The 17,393-nt window shown below is 46.6% G+C and overlaps 1 protein-coding gene across 1 annotated transcript; it reads left to right on the forward strand.

The window, feature by feature from the left end:
- Positions 1-3,412: 3,412 nt before the first annotated feature.
- Positions 3,413-16,800, forward strand: EIF2S2 (eukaryotic translation initiation factor 2 subunit beta). The gene is made up of 9 exons (XM_058814521.1): positions 3,413-3,566; positions 7,757-7,940; positions 8,847-8,950; positions 9,928-10,063; positions 10,340-10,440; positions 11,029-11,177; positions 12,009-12,065; positions 12,481-12,566; positions 15,259-16,800. Exons 1-9 carry the CDS (start codon positions 3,552-3,554, stop codon positions 15,432-15,434), a joined length of 1,008 nt encoding a protein of 335 aa, XP_058670504.1. The 5' UTR covers positions 3,413-3,551; the 3' UTR covers positions 15,435-16,800.
- Positions 16,801-17,393: the final 593 nt, after the last annotated feature.

Below are 17,393 nucleotides of genomic sequence, written 5' to 3' on the forward strand. Positions count from 1 at the left end.
AGGGACACCGCAACAGCCACTGGGTTAACTCACAGCAAGAAGGGTGAGGAAATTTTGTTGTCAGGCACTTGAAGAGGCTGTGGAGGGAATCTCTGTCCATGGTGGTTTTTAAGAACAGCATAGACACACATAAGTGGAGAGGATACAAAAATATCATTATCCTGTCTCAGGACAGGAGGCTGGTCTAGGCAAACCCTGTGCAGTGAGGAAGGTGTTGGGGCAGTGCAGACACAGCCAGCAGCACTCCATGTGCTCCAGCTTCATGCCAAGGAAAAGCATTCCAGAGCAGACAGGCTCATGACAGGAATATCAAAGCAAAAGTCTGCAGCACAAGAAGGAAGAAGAATTTGGAGGGAGACCCCGTTCAGTGTCACAGCAACACCAAACGTGTCTGATCAATGTATTTTCTCCAGTGACCAGGGACAGGAGCCAGGGCATGGCTGGAGCTGTGCCAGGCAGGGTCAGGCTGGATACCAGGGAAAGGCTCTTCCCCAGAGGGTGCTGGCACTGCCCAGGCTCCCCAGGGAATGGGCACGGCCCCGAGGCTGCCAGAGCTCCAGGAGCTGCCAGGGATGCCCAGGGTGGGGCTGTTGGGGTGTCTGTGCAGGGGCTGGGGCTGCCATGGCTGATCCTGGGGGTCCCTCCCAGCTCAGGACATTCTGTGACTCTCTGATTAAAGAAGAGCTGCCTGCAATACCTGAAAATCTGCAGCATCCCTGTGACACAAGAGCAAGTGACAAAGACACAAATGTGAGGCCAATACCCAGGGAAATGGGGTAGTACATAACCAAGAAGGAAAAGTAATCTTTTGAAGCTGGGTTTCAGGGGTTTAACAGAAAATTCCTGTAGTCACCTTGGGAGAAGGTAAAAAAAAACCTGTCCTGGTGCCTGCTTTGTCTACAAAGTGATGGCTTTGCTAACAGAGCGTGCTAGGGGCCCTCACTGCCCACTGAGGCAAGAGGAAAAGACAGAGGAAAGGAAGACCAAGGATAGACAAAATGTTTCCTGTAGGTGATAACAAAGTTAAATGATAGAGTGTGCATAAGTTTACATCCCCTAATGGGAAGTTATGGGTCTCCAAGAATCCAAATGACCTGGAAATATTAAAATGTAAAACAAACCCTGTAACAGTGTTTGGGTTGATCCTGTGCCTGCTCTGACACTATACCTTGCATGAAGCAGATGACCTTTAAATGTCAGAGTTGGTTGGGAGGCAGAGTTTTAACACCTCATGGTAAATAGCTGTTTTCATTGGTGCCACGCTCTTTTCTTAGGTAGTGTTAGGGAAATGGAATGAGGAAGGTGTTCCTGCCCATGGCAGAGGGATCAAACAAGATGATTTCTAAGGTCCCTGCCTACCCAAAACTATGTGTGATTTTATGACAATGGGATTGGAGGATCTGAGATATGAGGAGAAGCTGAGAGAGCCTGGTTATTCAACCTATAAAGACAAGGCTCAGGGGGATCATATCAGTGTGATACAAGGCAGAGCCAGACTCTTCTGGGTGACAGAAAGGGCAGAAGACACGGGCTGAAATTCAGGAAATTCTGCTTAAACCTAGAAAAATGACATTTTATTGTGAAGATGGAACAGGCTGCTCAAAGAAGTTGTGGTGGCTAGATCCTTAGAGATACTCAAAACCCAGCAGAAGGTCCTGAGGAACCTGTTCCTGCCGCCCCTGTATGAGCAAGGAGCTTGGACCAGATACTCTGAGAGTCCCTTCCTACACCCACAGGTCTCCAGTTTCAGGGATCATACAGGCTGACCAACCAACCTGTACCCACACAAGCTCACCAAAGTCAGCTCTCTTCTCCAGCTGGTACATGACACCTGCCTGGGGGCTCTAAGCTGTTTATTTATTTAAATAGTTTAAACTATTTTAAACTATTTAGGAGGAATTTCTTCACAGAAAGAGTGATTAGGTATAGGAATGGGCTGCCCAGGGAGGTGGTGCAGTCACCTGGAGGTGCATAAGGGAAGACTGGATGTGGCACTCAGCACCATGATCTAATTAACACGGTGGTGATGGCTCATAGCCTGGGCTCAATGATCTCAGAGATCTTTTCCAGCCTAATTGATCCTGTGATTCTGTATTCAAGAGTGAGGAGAGACCCCCTGCCATAGGAGCCGATCGTGTCCCAGGAGCCATGATGTCCAACAGTGTTTTCACATTACTAAAAAGCAGAAGAATGCACATTCTTACATACAAAAAAGCCCTCAATGTTCTGACAATGGGGTATTTACAACAGCATGTCCCATTATAGACATCAAGGGCTCACTTTTAGGGTATGGTGGAGATCTCTGTTCAGAGCAGGTCAGGAAAAGCTCAGCAAGCAAAGGAGACTTGCATGGGAATGCCAAAATGCCAACACCAAGAGAAAACAGTGGCACAGCTGGAGGCCTGTCATTAGTGGTGTCCGAGCAGAGTTCACTCCTGGGCCCACTATTGTAGAACTTGCCCATCAATGGCTTGGATGAGGTGGGCAATACCTCCCCACCAGGGCCACTGTGCATCCCCTCAGAGAGATCTCAGCAGGCTGGGGATGGGCAGAGAGGAACCTTCTGAAATCCAGCAAGCTCCTGCACCTGGGCAGGAACAGCCTCAGACACCTGCACAGGCTGGGGCCAACCTCCTGGGGAGCAGCTTTGTGGAGAAGGACCTGGGGGTCCTGGTGGACAAGGAACTCTCCACAAGCCAGCAGTGGGTCCTTGTGGCCAAGGGGGCTACTGGGATCCTGGAAAGCACCGGGAACAGTATTGCCAGCAGGTCAGGGAGGGGATCCAGCCCCTCTGCTCAGCCCTGGGAGGCACATCTGCAGTGCTGGGTCCAGCTCTGGCTCCTCAGCACAGCAGGGACAGGAGCTCCTGGAGCTGAGCAAGGGCCTGGAGCATCTGGGAGCCCAGGAAAAGCTGAGGGAGCTGGGGCTGCTCAGCCTGGAGAGGAGCCCCAGCTGAGAGGGGCCTCAGGCCTGGCTGTCCCTGTGTGCAGGAGGGGCAGAGCAGGGCCCAGGCTCTGCTCCCTGGGGCCCAGCGATGGCACCAGAGCCACGGGCAGGGACCGATGCCCAGGAAGTTGCACCTGGACAGGAGGGAGAAATTCTTCCCTGTGCAGTGACCGTGAACAGGCTGCCCAGGGAGAGTGTGGAGTGTCCCTCACTGGAGACATTCCAGAACCATCTGGATGCAACCCTGTTCCATGTGCTCTGGGATGGCCCTGCCGGAGCTGGGAGTTTAGACCAGCTGCTGCCACATGGTCCTCTGCAGCCTGCTCCATACTGGGATCCCGGGGCTTTGAGAACAGGGCAGGATGTGAGATGAATTTCATTCCGTTCCGTTTCGTTCCCCGCCCCTCAGCGCCGCCCTCAGCGCTCCCGCCGTCGCCCGGCGCGTGCGCAGCGCGGGAACGCCGCAAGTCGCGCGAGGCGGCGCGGCGGGCGCGCGCAGGCGCGGGGCGGGGCGGGCGCGCGGCGCTGATGCAAGAGCCGAGCACGGACTGACCCCGCGGCACCGAGCGACCCCGGCCCCTCCGGCCCGCGGCCCCGCCGCAAACATGTCCGGCGACGAGGTGAGACCCGCCGGCCACCGCCGCTGCCGTCCCCGGGAGGGCCTCGCACGGGGACTGCGCTGCGCTGGGGCCGCCGCCATGTGGGTGCCGGGCCTGAGGCCTGCGGCGAGCGCGGCCTCCGCCCTGCGTGGGGCCGGGGCCGGGGCGGGCGGGGGTCCCGCCGGGCCGGGGCTGAGGCAGCGCGGGGGGCGCAAGCCGGAGCGGGGCCCTCCTTGCCCGGAGCCCCCGCGGGTGTGTGTGGGGCCGCCGGTCCCGGCAAGGCCCGGAGCTGCCGGTGTGCTGCCGGCGGCCGTCCCTGGCACGGAGCAGCCGGAGAGAGAGGCAGATGGCACCGCCACCGCTTCTCCATCGTGTTCTGCGCTCTTTAGCGAAACGCAGCCTTTAGGCAGTTAGCACTCGCTTTATGGAGCTTTAATATCTCGGGTTTTAACCTTGAAGCCGAATAGCAACATCTGGGCAAATAATAACTAAACGTTTTCCGGGTCTGGCGGTGTTTATCTAGGCACAGTACCGGGGAAGTTTATACATCCGCGTCTGAGAAATTTTTCAGTTGTAAATGCCCTGTGTTGACAGCTTTGCTGGCCTCATTTCCATTGCTCTCATGGGGAAAAGGAAAGTTTTCCCTGTGTGAGGCGCTCATCAGGCTGGTGTAGCCCTTGGGAAGCTGCTCTGGCCAGATCCAGGAGATGGCTGCTTCTGCCTTTGTATCTTCTCTCTGGTGTTGTTTAAAATACCTGTGTGGCTTGTTTCCTTCAGAGCAAAGTGAACACTCAGGCCTTGCAGAGAGACTTGTCCTGCGTCATAAAGGAGAACTGCTGTAATTAGGACTTATTTTAGTGGTAGCTGTCACTGACTTACTCAGCTGCTTTAACATCTAGAATGAATACGTTGCATTTTTGTGCCTAGATGTGTCATGGGAGCTGCAGTTCTCCTGTCTGGGCTGTTCTCTGTGCTCAGGAATGCTTGCATCAGGTGCTGCCTTACTCAGGTGATCACAGGGCCACTGAGCAGTTCATGGAGTGTTATGCTTTGAATTTAGTTTGTATCAGTAAAACTGCTTTTCTTGCATAGTGGATTAGTTTGATATTGAGGTGATTGCTGGGATCCACAGTGTAGTTGCACCTCTGGGCTGCTTTATGTGACAGACAATAAAGCTGATGGCAGATAACCCAGTGGAGCTGGCACTGTTCCTCAGGCTGGTGTGCACTGAGTGCAGGTGCCTTCCAGAACTGCTGGGTCTCTGGTTGCTGGGAGCCAAATACTTTGATATTGGTGTTAAGTTGGTGAAACTTTTTAAAGCCTGTGAAGTTGAGGAGGATGAAGGCACATGAAGACAAATTAACACTGAAAACTGGGATAGATGGTAAGAAGTTCATTGTGTTGAGCTGTAGCTTAAGGTTTTCAGAGTTGTGTATGAATGAAACTCATTGCTGGGAGCATCCCTGAGTGCTGCCCGGAGCTGGGGCACAGCAGGGGCAGCACAGCTCAGTTGTGGGGAGCAGTGGTCTGTTAACATCTGTTCAGTTTGTTCAAAATCCTACAAACCACATAATCCTGCTGAAGATCTAGAAGTTCTTTAAACCCTGCAGTTTTGTGAAGCTTCAGGCAGTAACATTAGAGAGTGCTGTGTTTGACAAATTGAAGTGCTGCTTGGTCTTGGTAATTTTGCTCCTCACCCTGGACATAAGGCAGTGTAAGGACACCTGAACTGACTTGATCAGGGCAGGGGTGGTGTCTGCCTCTTACACATGCCTGTGTTTATTCAGACTAGGGAAATCAGATTTATTTGTGGCTTCTGTTGGAATCCCTGCCATTTCCCACTGTCACAGCAGTTCAGAGCTTCATTGGCTTCAGTCTTGAGTTGCATTTGGTCTGTGAAACTTTGATTCCGTTCCCCTCTCTGTTCACTTGCTAATTTTCTGTAAATTTGGGATTTGGACTGCGTAGGCACTTGCAGTAAGGAGCAGGTATATGGAGATGGATGTGAGAAGGAACCATTGGTCTACAGAGGAGAAAACCCCACATGGGAATTTTGCTCTGAGAGCAGGCACAGGATGGGAATTTATAATTTTTTTCACACAGGAAAAGCATCCATGTTTGTTGTGTTTGTGCTGGGGGCTGAGGTTCCTGCAGTAGAAAACCTGCAACTTTGTAGTTTGTCAGCACTAAATGGTATCATAAAGTTCAGACTAGAGAGCAGAGAAAAGGAATAAAGAAAGTTTGGAAACACCTGCCTCAGAAAGCCAGAGCATGAGCAGCTGGGATATCAGGCTGGTTCATCTATGTCATGACTTGTTAAAGCAAATGTGACCTGAGGCTCCTGGTGAGTGCTTGTTGAAGCCCTTGGTGAACAAAACATTTCAGGCTTAGGCCTCCTCCTCCTCCTCAGGATGTGGAGTGTGCCATGTTGTGAGTAGGTGCTGGGTGTGCAGAAGCCTGGCTGGGGTGGCCTTGCTCAAGGCCACGGGGGTTTGATGCTGAAAACCAATCTCCTGCATCCAGGAGATGTCTTGGTGTGTCCAGCTCAGTGGGGTCAGGCTGCAGACACTCTGTAGCCACAAGAGATGCTTTATGGTGCTTCAGATGTCTTTTCCCTCATGGGAGATGCTTTATGGTGCTTCAGATGTCTTTTCCTTCACAGGAGATGCTTTATGGTGGTTCCAATGTCTTTTCCCTTACAAAAAGAGTGATTTGGGGTGGGTGGGCTGGTTCCTTCTTAGAAGCTGTTACATGTGATTGAGGCATGATCTTAGGTTTGTCTCACATGAGACAATCAAAACCTCTTCAGAGTCTTGGAGAGCATCTCGATGGAAGTGAGTCAGCCCCTTGTGCTGGATCGCAGGCTGTGCACTGCCATGCAGGCTGCTCTCCTGCTGTCCCAGCAGCCTGGGGAGTCCAGGAGGAAGCAGACATGGAACCAGTTGGACGTGCTGTGATTTCTGTGCATTGCAGCAGCATGATTCACACCACTATCTATGGAAGCAGCAGAGAAAAGCCCTCTGGCTTTCTTTTGAGGATCATTCCAGCACAGTGTGTGCAACTAAAGGCCCACCTCAGCAGCTTGAAAGCCTCAGGGGCCCTGGTGTATGTGCAGGCTTTGGGAAGGTTGTGCTTCTGACCCCTAAAACAGTTTGATGCCTTTGGTAATGCCTGTATGGAACATGGATGTTTCAGAAAATGGAAAGAATATCACAAGAACAGCAGATGTAGGAGAATGAGAAGTGCAAGGAGAGGTTGTGTTGTGGGGAGAGGAAAACCACCAGACTTCAGGGGGTAGCTGGGCAACAAGTTAGAGAACTGCTCCATGGTGAAGAGCTGGTTCTTTCCTGAGTGAGGGTGTTCATGATGGTGAAGTACGGCTCTGTGAGAACATCCTTCCATTACTGGATGAGGAACACTGGAGAAAGTGTCTAAAATGGTTGTATTTAATATACACTATGGTGTGCCAGTCCAGGCAGATGTGTGTAGCAAAGTGACCAGCTGGGATGTCAGCTTGTGTCTGAAGTGAAACAAAAAGCTTTAATGTGTTGGAATCAATCCCTCGGGTCTGCAGATGATGAATAGGTTAAAAGTGAGTCTGGGGTTAGTGCCTTCACAGCCAGACAAGGTGAATTAAGCTGCTTTGCTGGCTAAAGAGCTCATTAACAGCTTTTAATCACTTGGTGTCTGAGGTTCAGTTTCTCAGTCTGGGGAGGGAGAAGGATGAGACCTTTGCCATTTCAGTGTTCAGAGCTGGTGCAGGTCTTGCTCTATCACCAGCCCCTTCTAGGCTTCCTCCTCATCCATAGTGTTCTTATTCATGGCAAATCTTGCCTTGAATAAATCTGGGAATCAATGTGTGTCACAAGTGGAAGTGATATGTGATCAGACCATGTGCTTTGGTGGGGTTAAATTGTCCTCTGTGTGAAGTGGTGCTGTATTACTGCAAAACTGGACTCCATAATGGTCATAAAAGAGAGCTGGTAGCCAGTCTGTCAGACAGCCACAGCTTTAACATGTTTCCAGCTGCACTAATAAATAGGTGACAGGAAACTTGGACTGCAGGAAAAGCAGCAGATGCTGTGAACTCTGTCAGTTTTCCCTTGTAATTGACACAGTTGAGGTTGAAGCTGAAGAGCAGTTGCGGAAAAGTTATAAATAATAAATAGGGGATGATTATTGAGCTGCTAAGGAGCTCTTGACTTTTACAGATGATTTTCGATCCTACTATGAGCAAGAAGAAGAAGAAAAAGAAGAAGCCCTTCATGCTGGATGAGGAAGGAGGAGGAGACCTACAAGCAGAAGAGACTCAGCAGTCAGAAACAAAGGAAGTTGAACCAGAGCCAACAGAAGACAAAGATGTTGAAGCAGATGAAGAAGATAGCAGGAAGAAAGGTAAAGTGAATCCATGTAGATAAACTCTCAAAGGTGCTGTTTGGAGGCTACAAGCCCAGTTTCAAGAATTTGGCATCCCAGAGTAGAACACCAGAGCCTTGGTGTTGTGTTCAGAGATGTGTGAGTTGTCTCTGCTGCCTGTCTGGAGGGCAGTTTGGCCTCTTGCTTGGAATCACATTCACAGACACCACCAAGCTCCCAGGGGCTTATGTAATTTGCAATTTTCCAACTCAGTCCTTTGTGTAAAGCACTGAAAAGAGAATTTCTAAAGCAGTGTGAAGTTTTAAATCTTCCACGTGCAACTGTTGCAATAATTCCACAATTATGGCTCTTTTTCATTTGAACAACTAAACAATGGTGTGAATAAAAGAAACATCATTAGAGGAGGTTCCTAGTGTTTGGACCATTCTGAATGTGATAACCACAGTGTTCTTTGGAATCTTTCAGTAAGTGTATGATTGTGTATAAAACTTTGCTTCTTAAATTGAGCCCAATGTAATTTCAGGATTACCTAATTCAGAGCGCCATTAATTTAAATCCAGTTTGTTGCTAAATTGGCTCCTGCTGCAGACCAAAGAAACTGTATCTTCCTCCTGCACTTCTCTTTTTTTTTGTCCAAGCATCTCTAATGACAAAAGTGACTAATTTATCTTGTGCAGCAGAAAGAAAGATTGAACATGTAAAGAATCAAAAGACACAGTGAGAAGGTGCAGAAACTAAAGCAGTATTTGGGGGCAGAGGGGAATGGTCTCTTCAAACCTGAAGGATATCCACAGGGGTTACAGATCGTTGCTTATATCTTATTTTTTGAAGTTTTAAAGATTTGGATGTCAATTAGAGGCCTTAATGTCTGAACTGTTTCTACAGTTACCCTTCTTTAGGCAATCCTTTGGTTTTGTTTTTTAGATACAACAGATGACTTGGATGATTTAAATTTCTTCAATCAGAAGAAAAAGAAGAAAAAAACAAAAAAGATATTTGATATAGATGAAGCAGAAGAAGGTGTAAAGGTTTGTTTACATAACTTGACTATGGCTGAAAATTCTCTTGCTTCCATTTTCTTGAGATTGGCTGTGCAGGAGTTGTCTCAAGTCTGTCATTGTGTATTGGTACAGTTCATAACTAAACTTTACATGTCTTTAATTTTTTTTGATGAACATGTTGTTCCTGCCTGGGCTGTTTGTCCAGAAGTGGAAAAACTCTGCCTGCTCTGCACAAAGAGCAAGTGATTCACCAGTCTGCAGGAAGAGCTGATTAACCTCAAGGTTAATTGTCTTTTGGGGTTAGAGAGATAACTGGATGTCAGAAGCCACACACAGAGCAGTCCTCTGAAGGCCAGCACTTGAAATGAAGTGCACATATCTGCCAAGAAATCTGTTTTCACTCTGGTGTTTTCTTTAGAAAGGATTGGCTACTGTGCTGTGTTCCAGAAGGTGTACAAGATATTTTTACTCTTCTCAAGTTTTATTCCAAGTAGTGTTTTTGTATCACATGTCAGTGTAACTGGCAAGCCCAGAGAGCAAGAGGACAGAGAAATGTTATGTTATGCATAAACCTCCTTTTCAGATTCTGCCTTTTGGGGGAAGAAAATGTTCCTCTGATCTGCCTCAGGGGACAAAATACTTGCTCTGTGTTCTTTCAGTGTGCAGAATTGTGATAACAAATTAGAGTAGCACAGCTTTGCTTTCCCTTACTGCTGCCATGAGGGGTGTTCTGTTCCCTGCTGTCCTCAGATGGCTGCTGCCTTTAAGTGCAGTCTGACCTTGTTCCTGGCTAGCAGAAGTTCAGCCAGAAGGTGCAAATCTGGCCCTGTTATGGCAGTAGTGCAGGGTGTAGAGCTCTTCAACATGCTGGAATTCCATTCTTACCTGTTGGGTTTCAGGGCTGTGATGGGTGTCAGCAGCATTCACCCCTACAGTGGGGTTATTGCTGTTGCTATGGAGGGCTGTGGTTTACATGGATAAACTACAGTCTTGCTTCTTTACAGGAATTGAAAATTGAAGGAGATGTGCCAGAGACAGTAGAACCTGAAGATGACCTTGATATCATGCTGGGCAACAAAAAGAAGAAAAAGAAGAATGTGAAGTTTCCAGATGAAGATGAGATAATGGAGAAGGATGAAGGTACAAGTATAACCTAGCTCTGTGAGATGGTGAAAGTGAAATGTAGTCCGCCTTGTATGTGAATAAATTCTGTTCAAATGCCTTTTTTGTTCCAAACTTTATCAGAAAAATGTCCCCTAAAAGCACTGTATAAATTTCCCAAGAGTGCTGATGCCCCTTTTTGATAAAGAGAGAAGACTTGAGTCCATATCTGAGTGAAGTTTTCTCCTTTAGAAATCATGTAAGCATGAAGTTAAATAATGTTTCTTAATTAATCCCCCAAAACTTTCTTTACAGCATTTGAGGATGAAGATAGCAAAAAAGATGATGGAATTTCTTTTAGCCTTCAGTCAGGACCTGCGTGGGCAGGCTCAGAAAGGGACTACACATATGATGAGGTAATGTTCCAGAGACTTTTAAAACTTATTTTCCATGTTCATCTGCATCAGTAGAGCCTTACGCTCATATTTCCTATTTCTAACTTCAGAGTGAAGGACTTGTAGTCAGAAGCTCATGAGCAGAATATTAAAGGCATATATAATATAAAATAATAATATAAATATAATATAAAATAATGGAAATATAAATAATAAATAAAATATAATAATATAAAAGAAATAATATAATAATATTATATAAATATAATATAAAATGATATAAATATGAACAATAAATAAATATAATAAATGTAATAATATAAAGATAAATAATTAAATATAATATAAAAATATAATATAATATATTTTTGAAAAGCATATTTTTAATCACAGTAACTTTCACAGGGGACAATATTGGTTCTAACACCTCTGCCATGGGCAGAACAAACCCTGGGGGAAGCAGTGTTGGGATTTTGCATCGATCAGAACACTTTAAATGTGTTCTGAACAGCTGGGGAAATGCGCTTGGGCAAAGGTAGTCTGATATTCACTGTGAATGCTGTGAGGAATGGCCAGCTCTCACATGGCTGTGAATTCCTTCTTTTGCAGTTGCTCAACAGAGTTTTTAACATCATGCGGGAGAAGAACCCAGACATGGTGGCTGGAGAGAAGAGGAAATTTGTCATGAAGCCCCCGCAGGTTGTGAGAGTAGGGACCAAGAAAACGTCTTTTGTCAACTTCACAGATATCTGCAAATTGTAAGTTTCCCCTTTGGATTTCCCAGGAAGAGCAGATGGATGCACTGCTCTGTGCTCCTGTAGAGTTTTCTGGCAAGTGGCAAACCAGGAGTGGAAGCTATTTCAGTCAGGAAGCTCATTACATTTCTCTGTGAGAAGATATTTCTGATTTATTGAGATGATTTATTGAGATAATTTCTAATTTTGTATTTAAATTACAAAAATGGTACATGGGCTGAAACTTGGTGAGTTCATTGGGTTCAAGCAAGTTGGGTCACCAGTGACATTTATGTGCAAGCCTCGAGGAGAAGGGTGGGAAAAGTTCTTTCTAATTTTAGCTGACTACAAATACTAATCTCTTGGTAAATGATGTGGACTCCAGTGGGTTTTTCCCACTGTTTCTGCAGTGATATCTGTCTTAATTATGCCATGTGAAGGCAGCTCTGTTCTTTGTGAGCAATTCTGTGAATGCAGATCTGATGGGTATCAAAAGTGTGCCAGAAAACAGGCCTGGTGAAACCCTGCTGAGGACCTGGAACACTAAGGGGAGTTGTTAATGGTAGCTACTAAATGTTTTTTCAGGGGTTGGGACAGTAAGAATGAAAAATCTTTAATGGAAAACTTTTCACTAGTTGCTGTAATTTTGAGTTGGGGTCATTGGGAATTTTTTTGTGTGGACTGTTCAAGTTTCTTGTGTCCTCAGTAATTGTGTGTGTGCTCTTTGGGGCAGACCCCTGGCACTGCTCCCTTTGAAACTTTCTGACTTAAGTTGGATTTACCCTGCCAGTCCTGTATGAATACCAGATTTCTCTGAAGGGGGAAGGTTAAACATTTCCTTACTTTTATTTTCAGATTACATCGTCAGCCAAAACATCTCCTGGCATTTTTGTTGGCAGAATTGGGTACAAGGTAAGGCTGCTGGGCTCTGTGCGTGCTTAGGGTTGGTATTGGTCAAATATAACATTTTTGGGGTTAGATCTGTATAGATGGGCTGGAACATGAGGGGTTTGCTCCCTTCACTTCAGTGCTGTGCTGGGTGATTGAGGAGAGAACATTTTAGTGAGGAGGAACAGAGGGAAACTCCAAGACCAAGGTAATGGTCTTGTTCACTCCCCTGAGACAGACAGGTGAGGGTTGTGCCTGGGCAAAACTTCCTCTAGGAAGTAGCTCTGAAGAACCTCAGGATTTTGCATTTTTTGTCCCTACAACACAATTCTGTTTGTGCTCTTCTTGAAGAATATATCCTTGTCTTGCTTCATGTTCTTGATTTGTTTTAATGCTTCACACCTGCAAATCAAATAATTAATTTTCTCTTTTCTATTAGTGGTTCAATAGATGGTAACAACCAACTGGTAATCAAAGGAAGATTCCAGCAAAAACAGATAGAAAATGTCTTGAGAAGATATATCAGTAAGTAGAACTCCCTTTCCCCCTGCAGATTTCTCTTAGCCCCTTGTGATGCCCATGGGCCCCAGCTGTGTGCCCACCATGGAGGGGGCTCAGGAGCCACAACTTTCCTTTATCATGGAATAATGCAAATACAGGTGCTCTGCCCTGCACTAAAGCATGCCCAGGAAAGCAGAGCATTTGAGAGCTGCTTGTTTTCATCTGAGCCTCATATCTTGGCTTTGATGAGGACTGTGGAAAACAACAGTAATTGTTGATTTTGCAGTCTGTTGTACCTGTGAATTGACAGATGCAGTGTTAAGATAAGTTCTGTTTAAATGCCTTTTTTGTTCCAAAATTTATGAGAAAAATGTTCTATAAAAGCCCTGTCTAAGTTTCCCATAAGTGCTGGTGTCCCTTGCTGACAAACAGAGAAGATTTGAGTCCACATCTGAGTAGAATTTTCTCCTGTGTACCTTTTAGAAATCACATAAGCATGAGGTTAAAGAACGTTTCTTAATGAATCCCAAAAACTTTTTGTGCCCCAGCTGGTCAGAGGACTCAGATTGTGTCACAAAGCTCCTGCTTTAGTGCTGTGTCAGTACCAGAGCTGCAGACACCTCAGCAGAGAAGCTCAGGGAACACCAGTGGCAAATCTGTACTGGTTATTAACATTAAAACAGTGTCAGTGCTTAATGTACCACAAACCTCCTCTTGGTTAACCAGGGTGATTTTAGTGTTCCCAGCCCCTCTGAGCTGGTGGGTGTGTTTGAGCAGCGTTTGCAGGCAGCTCTGCAGCAGCAGCAGGGACCCAGATTAGTGGAATAGTATCCAAGAAGGTGAGAGGCCAGGCTGGGAGAAGGATTTGAACACAGATGTTGAGCAGAAATCAGTGGCTGCACAAGAATGCAGCAGTTCAGGTTCAGTCTGGATGGAGGGCAAACTGCAAAGCCTCTCCAGCTCCTAAAAGAATTGCTGGATTTTCTCTCTGAGTTGTTGCTGCTGTGGTGAAGCTCAGTGCCTTGTTGAGGAGCCAGGTCACAGGGGGATCAGGACAAGCCTGTGGAAAAGGTGAAAGGGGAAAACCTTTGCTGGATTTTGCAGCAGTGCCAGCAGCCCCACACTGGAGTCTGCAGGGGGTGCTGCATCCCCTCCGTGTCCATGGGAGCAGCCAGGGCTGGGCTGCACCTGCCTGGCTCTGCCCCCATTCTGCTCCCTGCATTTGCAGCACAGCTGGCAGTGCACAGCTTGCTCTGCTGCCAGGGCTTTGTCCACCTTGGGAAAATGTGGTGGTGTTCACAGGGGTCCCAGGATGAGGGAAGAGATGAGAATCTTGACTCCATGTTTCAGAAGGCTGATTAATTATTTTATTATATATGTTATATTAAAACTATACTAAAAGAATAGAAGAAAGATTTCATCATAAGAGTAGCAAGGAATAGAAAGGAATGGAATGATAATAAAGTCTTGTGACTGACCAGACAGTCCAAGACAGCTGGACTGTGATTTGCCATTAATTAAAAACAACCACATGATACTGGAATTAATACCAATATATCCAGATGGGATATGCCTGGGCTTGTCTGGCCCTTGCTGCTTGACCAAAAGGTGGCAACTGTGGTGTTTTCACCTGAGACCCTTTTGGCTGGCTGGGTGTGTGGTGTTTCACCCCACAGACACTTTTGGCTGGCTGGGTGCTGCAGCTGGGCCCATGGAGACAAGTCCAGGCCTGCAGGAGCTCTGGCGGTGCTGGGATGGAGCTTCCCCCATAACAGGGGCTGCTCCTCAGGTTTCCCTCTGCCAGAGAAGCTTTGAGGCGATGGTGAAGGAAAGGAGTCGGTTCTGATGGAGGGTTTGGATCCAGAGCTTTATTCTGGCCCTCAAGCCTCTGAATGCAGCACCAGCTCCAACAGAACTCCCTGAGCCCGTGGTTGCTGCTCCTTTAACCCCGGGGAGAGGGGCAGGGAAGGGGCAGGGAGCCACCAGCCAGGGACAGGAGGGGAGGGACAAAGGGACAAAGGACACCTGGATGGCCCAATGCCCCCAGGGGTAGAGGGCATCCTGTGAATCTGCCAATCACTCGATGCCTTCTGGAATGCCAGGACTGACAGACAGTGCTGGGAGGGGAAAGGAGAGGGGACTGACACACCTGGGGAGGAAATCTACAGGGAGAAACCCAAGGTATCTGAGGCAAACCATGACATCACACTGCAACTACATGAGACCAATCACAGATGCACCTGTTGCATGCACAGCAGCAGATAATCATTGTTTACATTTAATTTCTGAGGCCTCTTGGTGTTGTCTTATATATCAAGAGTTCCACTATCATTATAGTGCAAGGATTCCGTATCACCAGAGCTTTGTACCTTCTCGAAGTTTCTTGTAGGCAGCTCCTCTAAGCACTGACTGTTCTGGCTCTTGCAGTAACCATCTGACTCCAGATCCCACCAATCCACTGGTGTTACTGGCTACAGGTGTGGCCTGTTAACATCAGGTCTGTTCCTAATCTTTAGTAATTGGTTCAGCTGCAACTCTTTGGGGGATAAGATTACATTCTACACCACCTTCATTTACCCATACTGTATCCCCCTACATCTCAGCTTCTCAGGAGAAAAAAATCCTAGCGAAAGGACTTTTCATAAAACATATCCGTGACAGTTAGAGTTAGTAGCTAAAGGATTGTAGTGAGCGATTTGTCCCTTTGTCCCTGCAGAGGAGTACGTCACCTGCCACACGTGCCGCTCGCCGGACACCATCCTGCAGAAGGACACGCGGTTATACTTCCTGCAGTGCGAGACCTGCCACTCGCGCTGCTCCGTGGCCAGCATCAAAACCGGCTTCCAGGCTGTCACAGGCAAGAGGGCACAGCTCCGTGCCAAGGCTAACTAGCTTTGCTAACCAGTGCTGCAGTTGGCAAAGTGTTCTGGGGAGATGGGACTGGACAGGTTTGCCATCCGAGTGGATTTACCGTTGTATTAAAGCGAGGTTGTAAAAACCACAAGAAATTTTGGCTTTTGATTGATTGGTCTGTGAAATCCTTGCAAGATGCAGATCCTCAAGCTGTTCACATACATTTGCTCATTGAATATATTTTACCAACTGTAAGGAGTGTGGTGGGAAAGGAGGTGCTTTTTAATCCGTTCAGACTTCTGTAAAAGATGAGATGAATTAAAGATACTATAACAGTGAGTGTCTTGGATTTGGATTTTTCCTTCAGTTTCCTCTTCAAACACTGGTGGGAATGGTTGGTGTGTTGTTCTGCAGATCATGCCACTGAGCTATGTCCAAGACCCAGAATGAAGTTTTAAGATAAAGGTTATTTTGCTTTTACGTAACAGGCTTGTTTTAGTTATGCTGTCATGAAACAGAGAAACCAGGCACAGAGTCCCAGGGCTGTCAGGCCAACATGAGCCCTGCTCCTGCTTGTACAGCCATGGGTGCCTTGTGCACAGGCTTAATTAGGCAAAAATAGCTCTGAGACAGTTCAGGCACCAGGTTGGTGCTGAATCTTAACACAGATTCAATAAACTGTACTGTAAGTTTTCATAGTGTCATAGTACTAAATTTTGCAATTTCTAATAGAGAAACGTTTATATTTCTGAAGTCCTGCACTCTTCATCACTTTAAAATAATCTAAATGCAGCAAAAAAACTACAAAAGTAATAGGTCTAAATGTCATTATATTGTGGCTGCAACAGAGTCTTCTCTAAATCCTGAATTTGCAGGAGACACTGCCAAGTAATTTGGGTTCCAAATTAACACTTTTTGCTTCAGGATCTTCCCCTGCCCTTCCTCTGCTGGCAGTGCCAGTGCCCTGAGGGGACACCTGGTGCTGTCCTCGCTGGGATTTGTGTAGAAGTTCTTCCAGCTGGGGATGCAGTGGGGAGTGAAGGATCCCCCTGGGTGCAGGAGTGGGGACAGTTGTCACCTGGTTGCCAAAATGTCCCAGGGGAGGGAAAGGTGCAGCAGCTCAGGGCCCCAGCACCCACCCCTGCGGGTCAGGGGAGCAGCCTCCTGCCCAGGGGAGCTGGTCCTTTGAAGGCAATACAGCAAACACCACAACTTGAAGGGTTTCTACTAAGTTTTAACCTTTGTATGTTAACACAGAGCACAGTATTGCTGGGGAGTCACTCACTTGCTATTTGAAAACTTTGACAGCGCTGTAAGGTGAAAAAAATCAAGGTTTTATGGTCGGTTTCTTTAAAAGCATTTTGAATTTCAAGTGAGCTATAACAATGTTGGATGTATCTTAAAGTGAATAAAGCCAGGATCAGTGCCTCTTGTAACATTATTGTTGTATTCTTGTTTCTTCCTCTAGCAAACAGTCTCCTGTTGGGAGTTAAACCTTGCAGAAGTGAGAGTTGCCTTTTTGTTTTGGCGACTTGCTGGTGGGGCACCCTGAAATAGCTGAAGAGTAATGATACTTTGTTTTTAAATGTTTGTTTTTCCCTGGGTCAAATACCTTCAACATATTTAAAAAAAATACAGTGTGGCCTTGAGCTGCTGCTGTGTTTCAGTGCTTTAAATGAAAAGTTTGATTTAGTGAAATAGGATCAAAAAGGTCCAAGTTAATAAAAGACTAAATCATTGTTCCAACCTCTCAGCTGTGAGCTCTGGCTTGCAGGAGAGTTTCAGAGGTGTGTTTTGTAGATGTGCTTTGAGTCTGTGCATGAAACCCTGAGGGCTTTTAATGACTGATATTTGAGTGCAGCATCTTGAGCTGTAGGCTCAGATCCTGCTGTGGGATAAGAATAACCTCACTAATGCAGGAAATGCCTGTCTAGGGGCACATATCAGTTGGGGCTTATTTTTTTTAGGAAAAACTTCACAGTACATTCAAATAATGTT

The sequence above is a fragment of the Ammospiza caudacuta genome, chromosome 15, assembly GCF_027887145.1.
Source record: "Ammospiza caudacuta isolate bAmmCau1 chromosome 15, bAmmCau1.pri, whole genome shotgun sequence".
NCBI lineage: Eukaryota > Metazoa > Chordata > Aves > Passeriformes > Passerellidae > Ammospiza > Ammospiza caudacuta.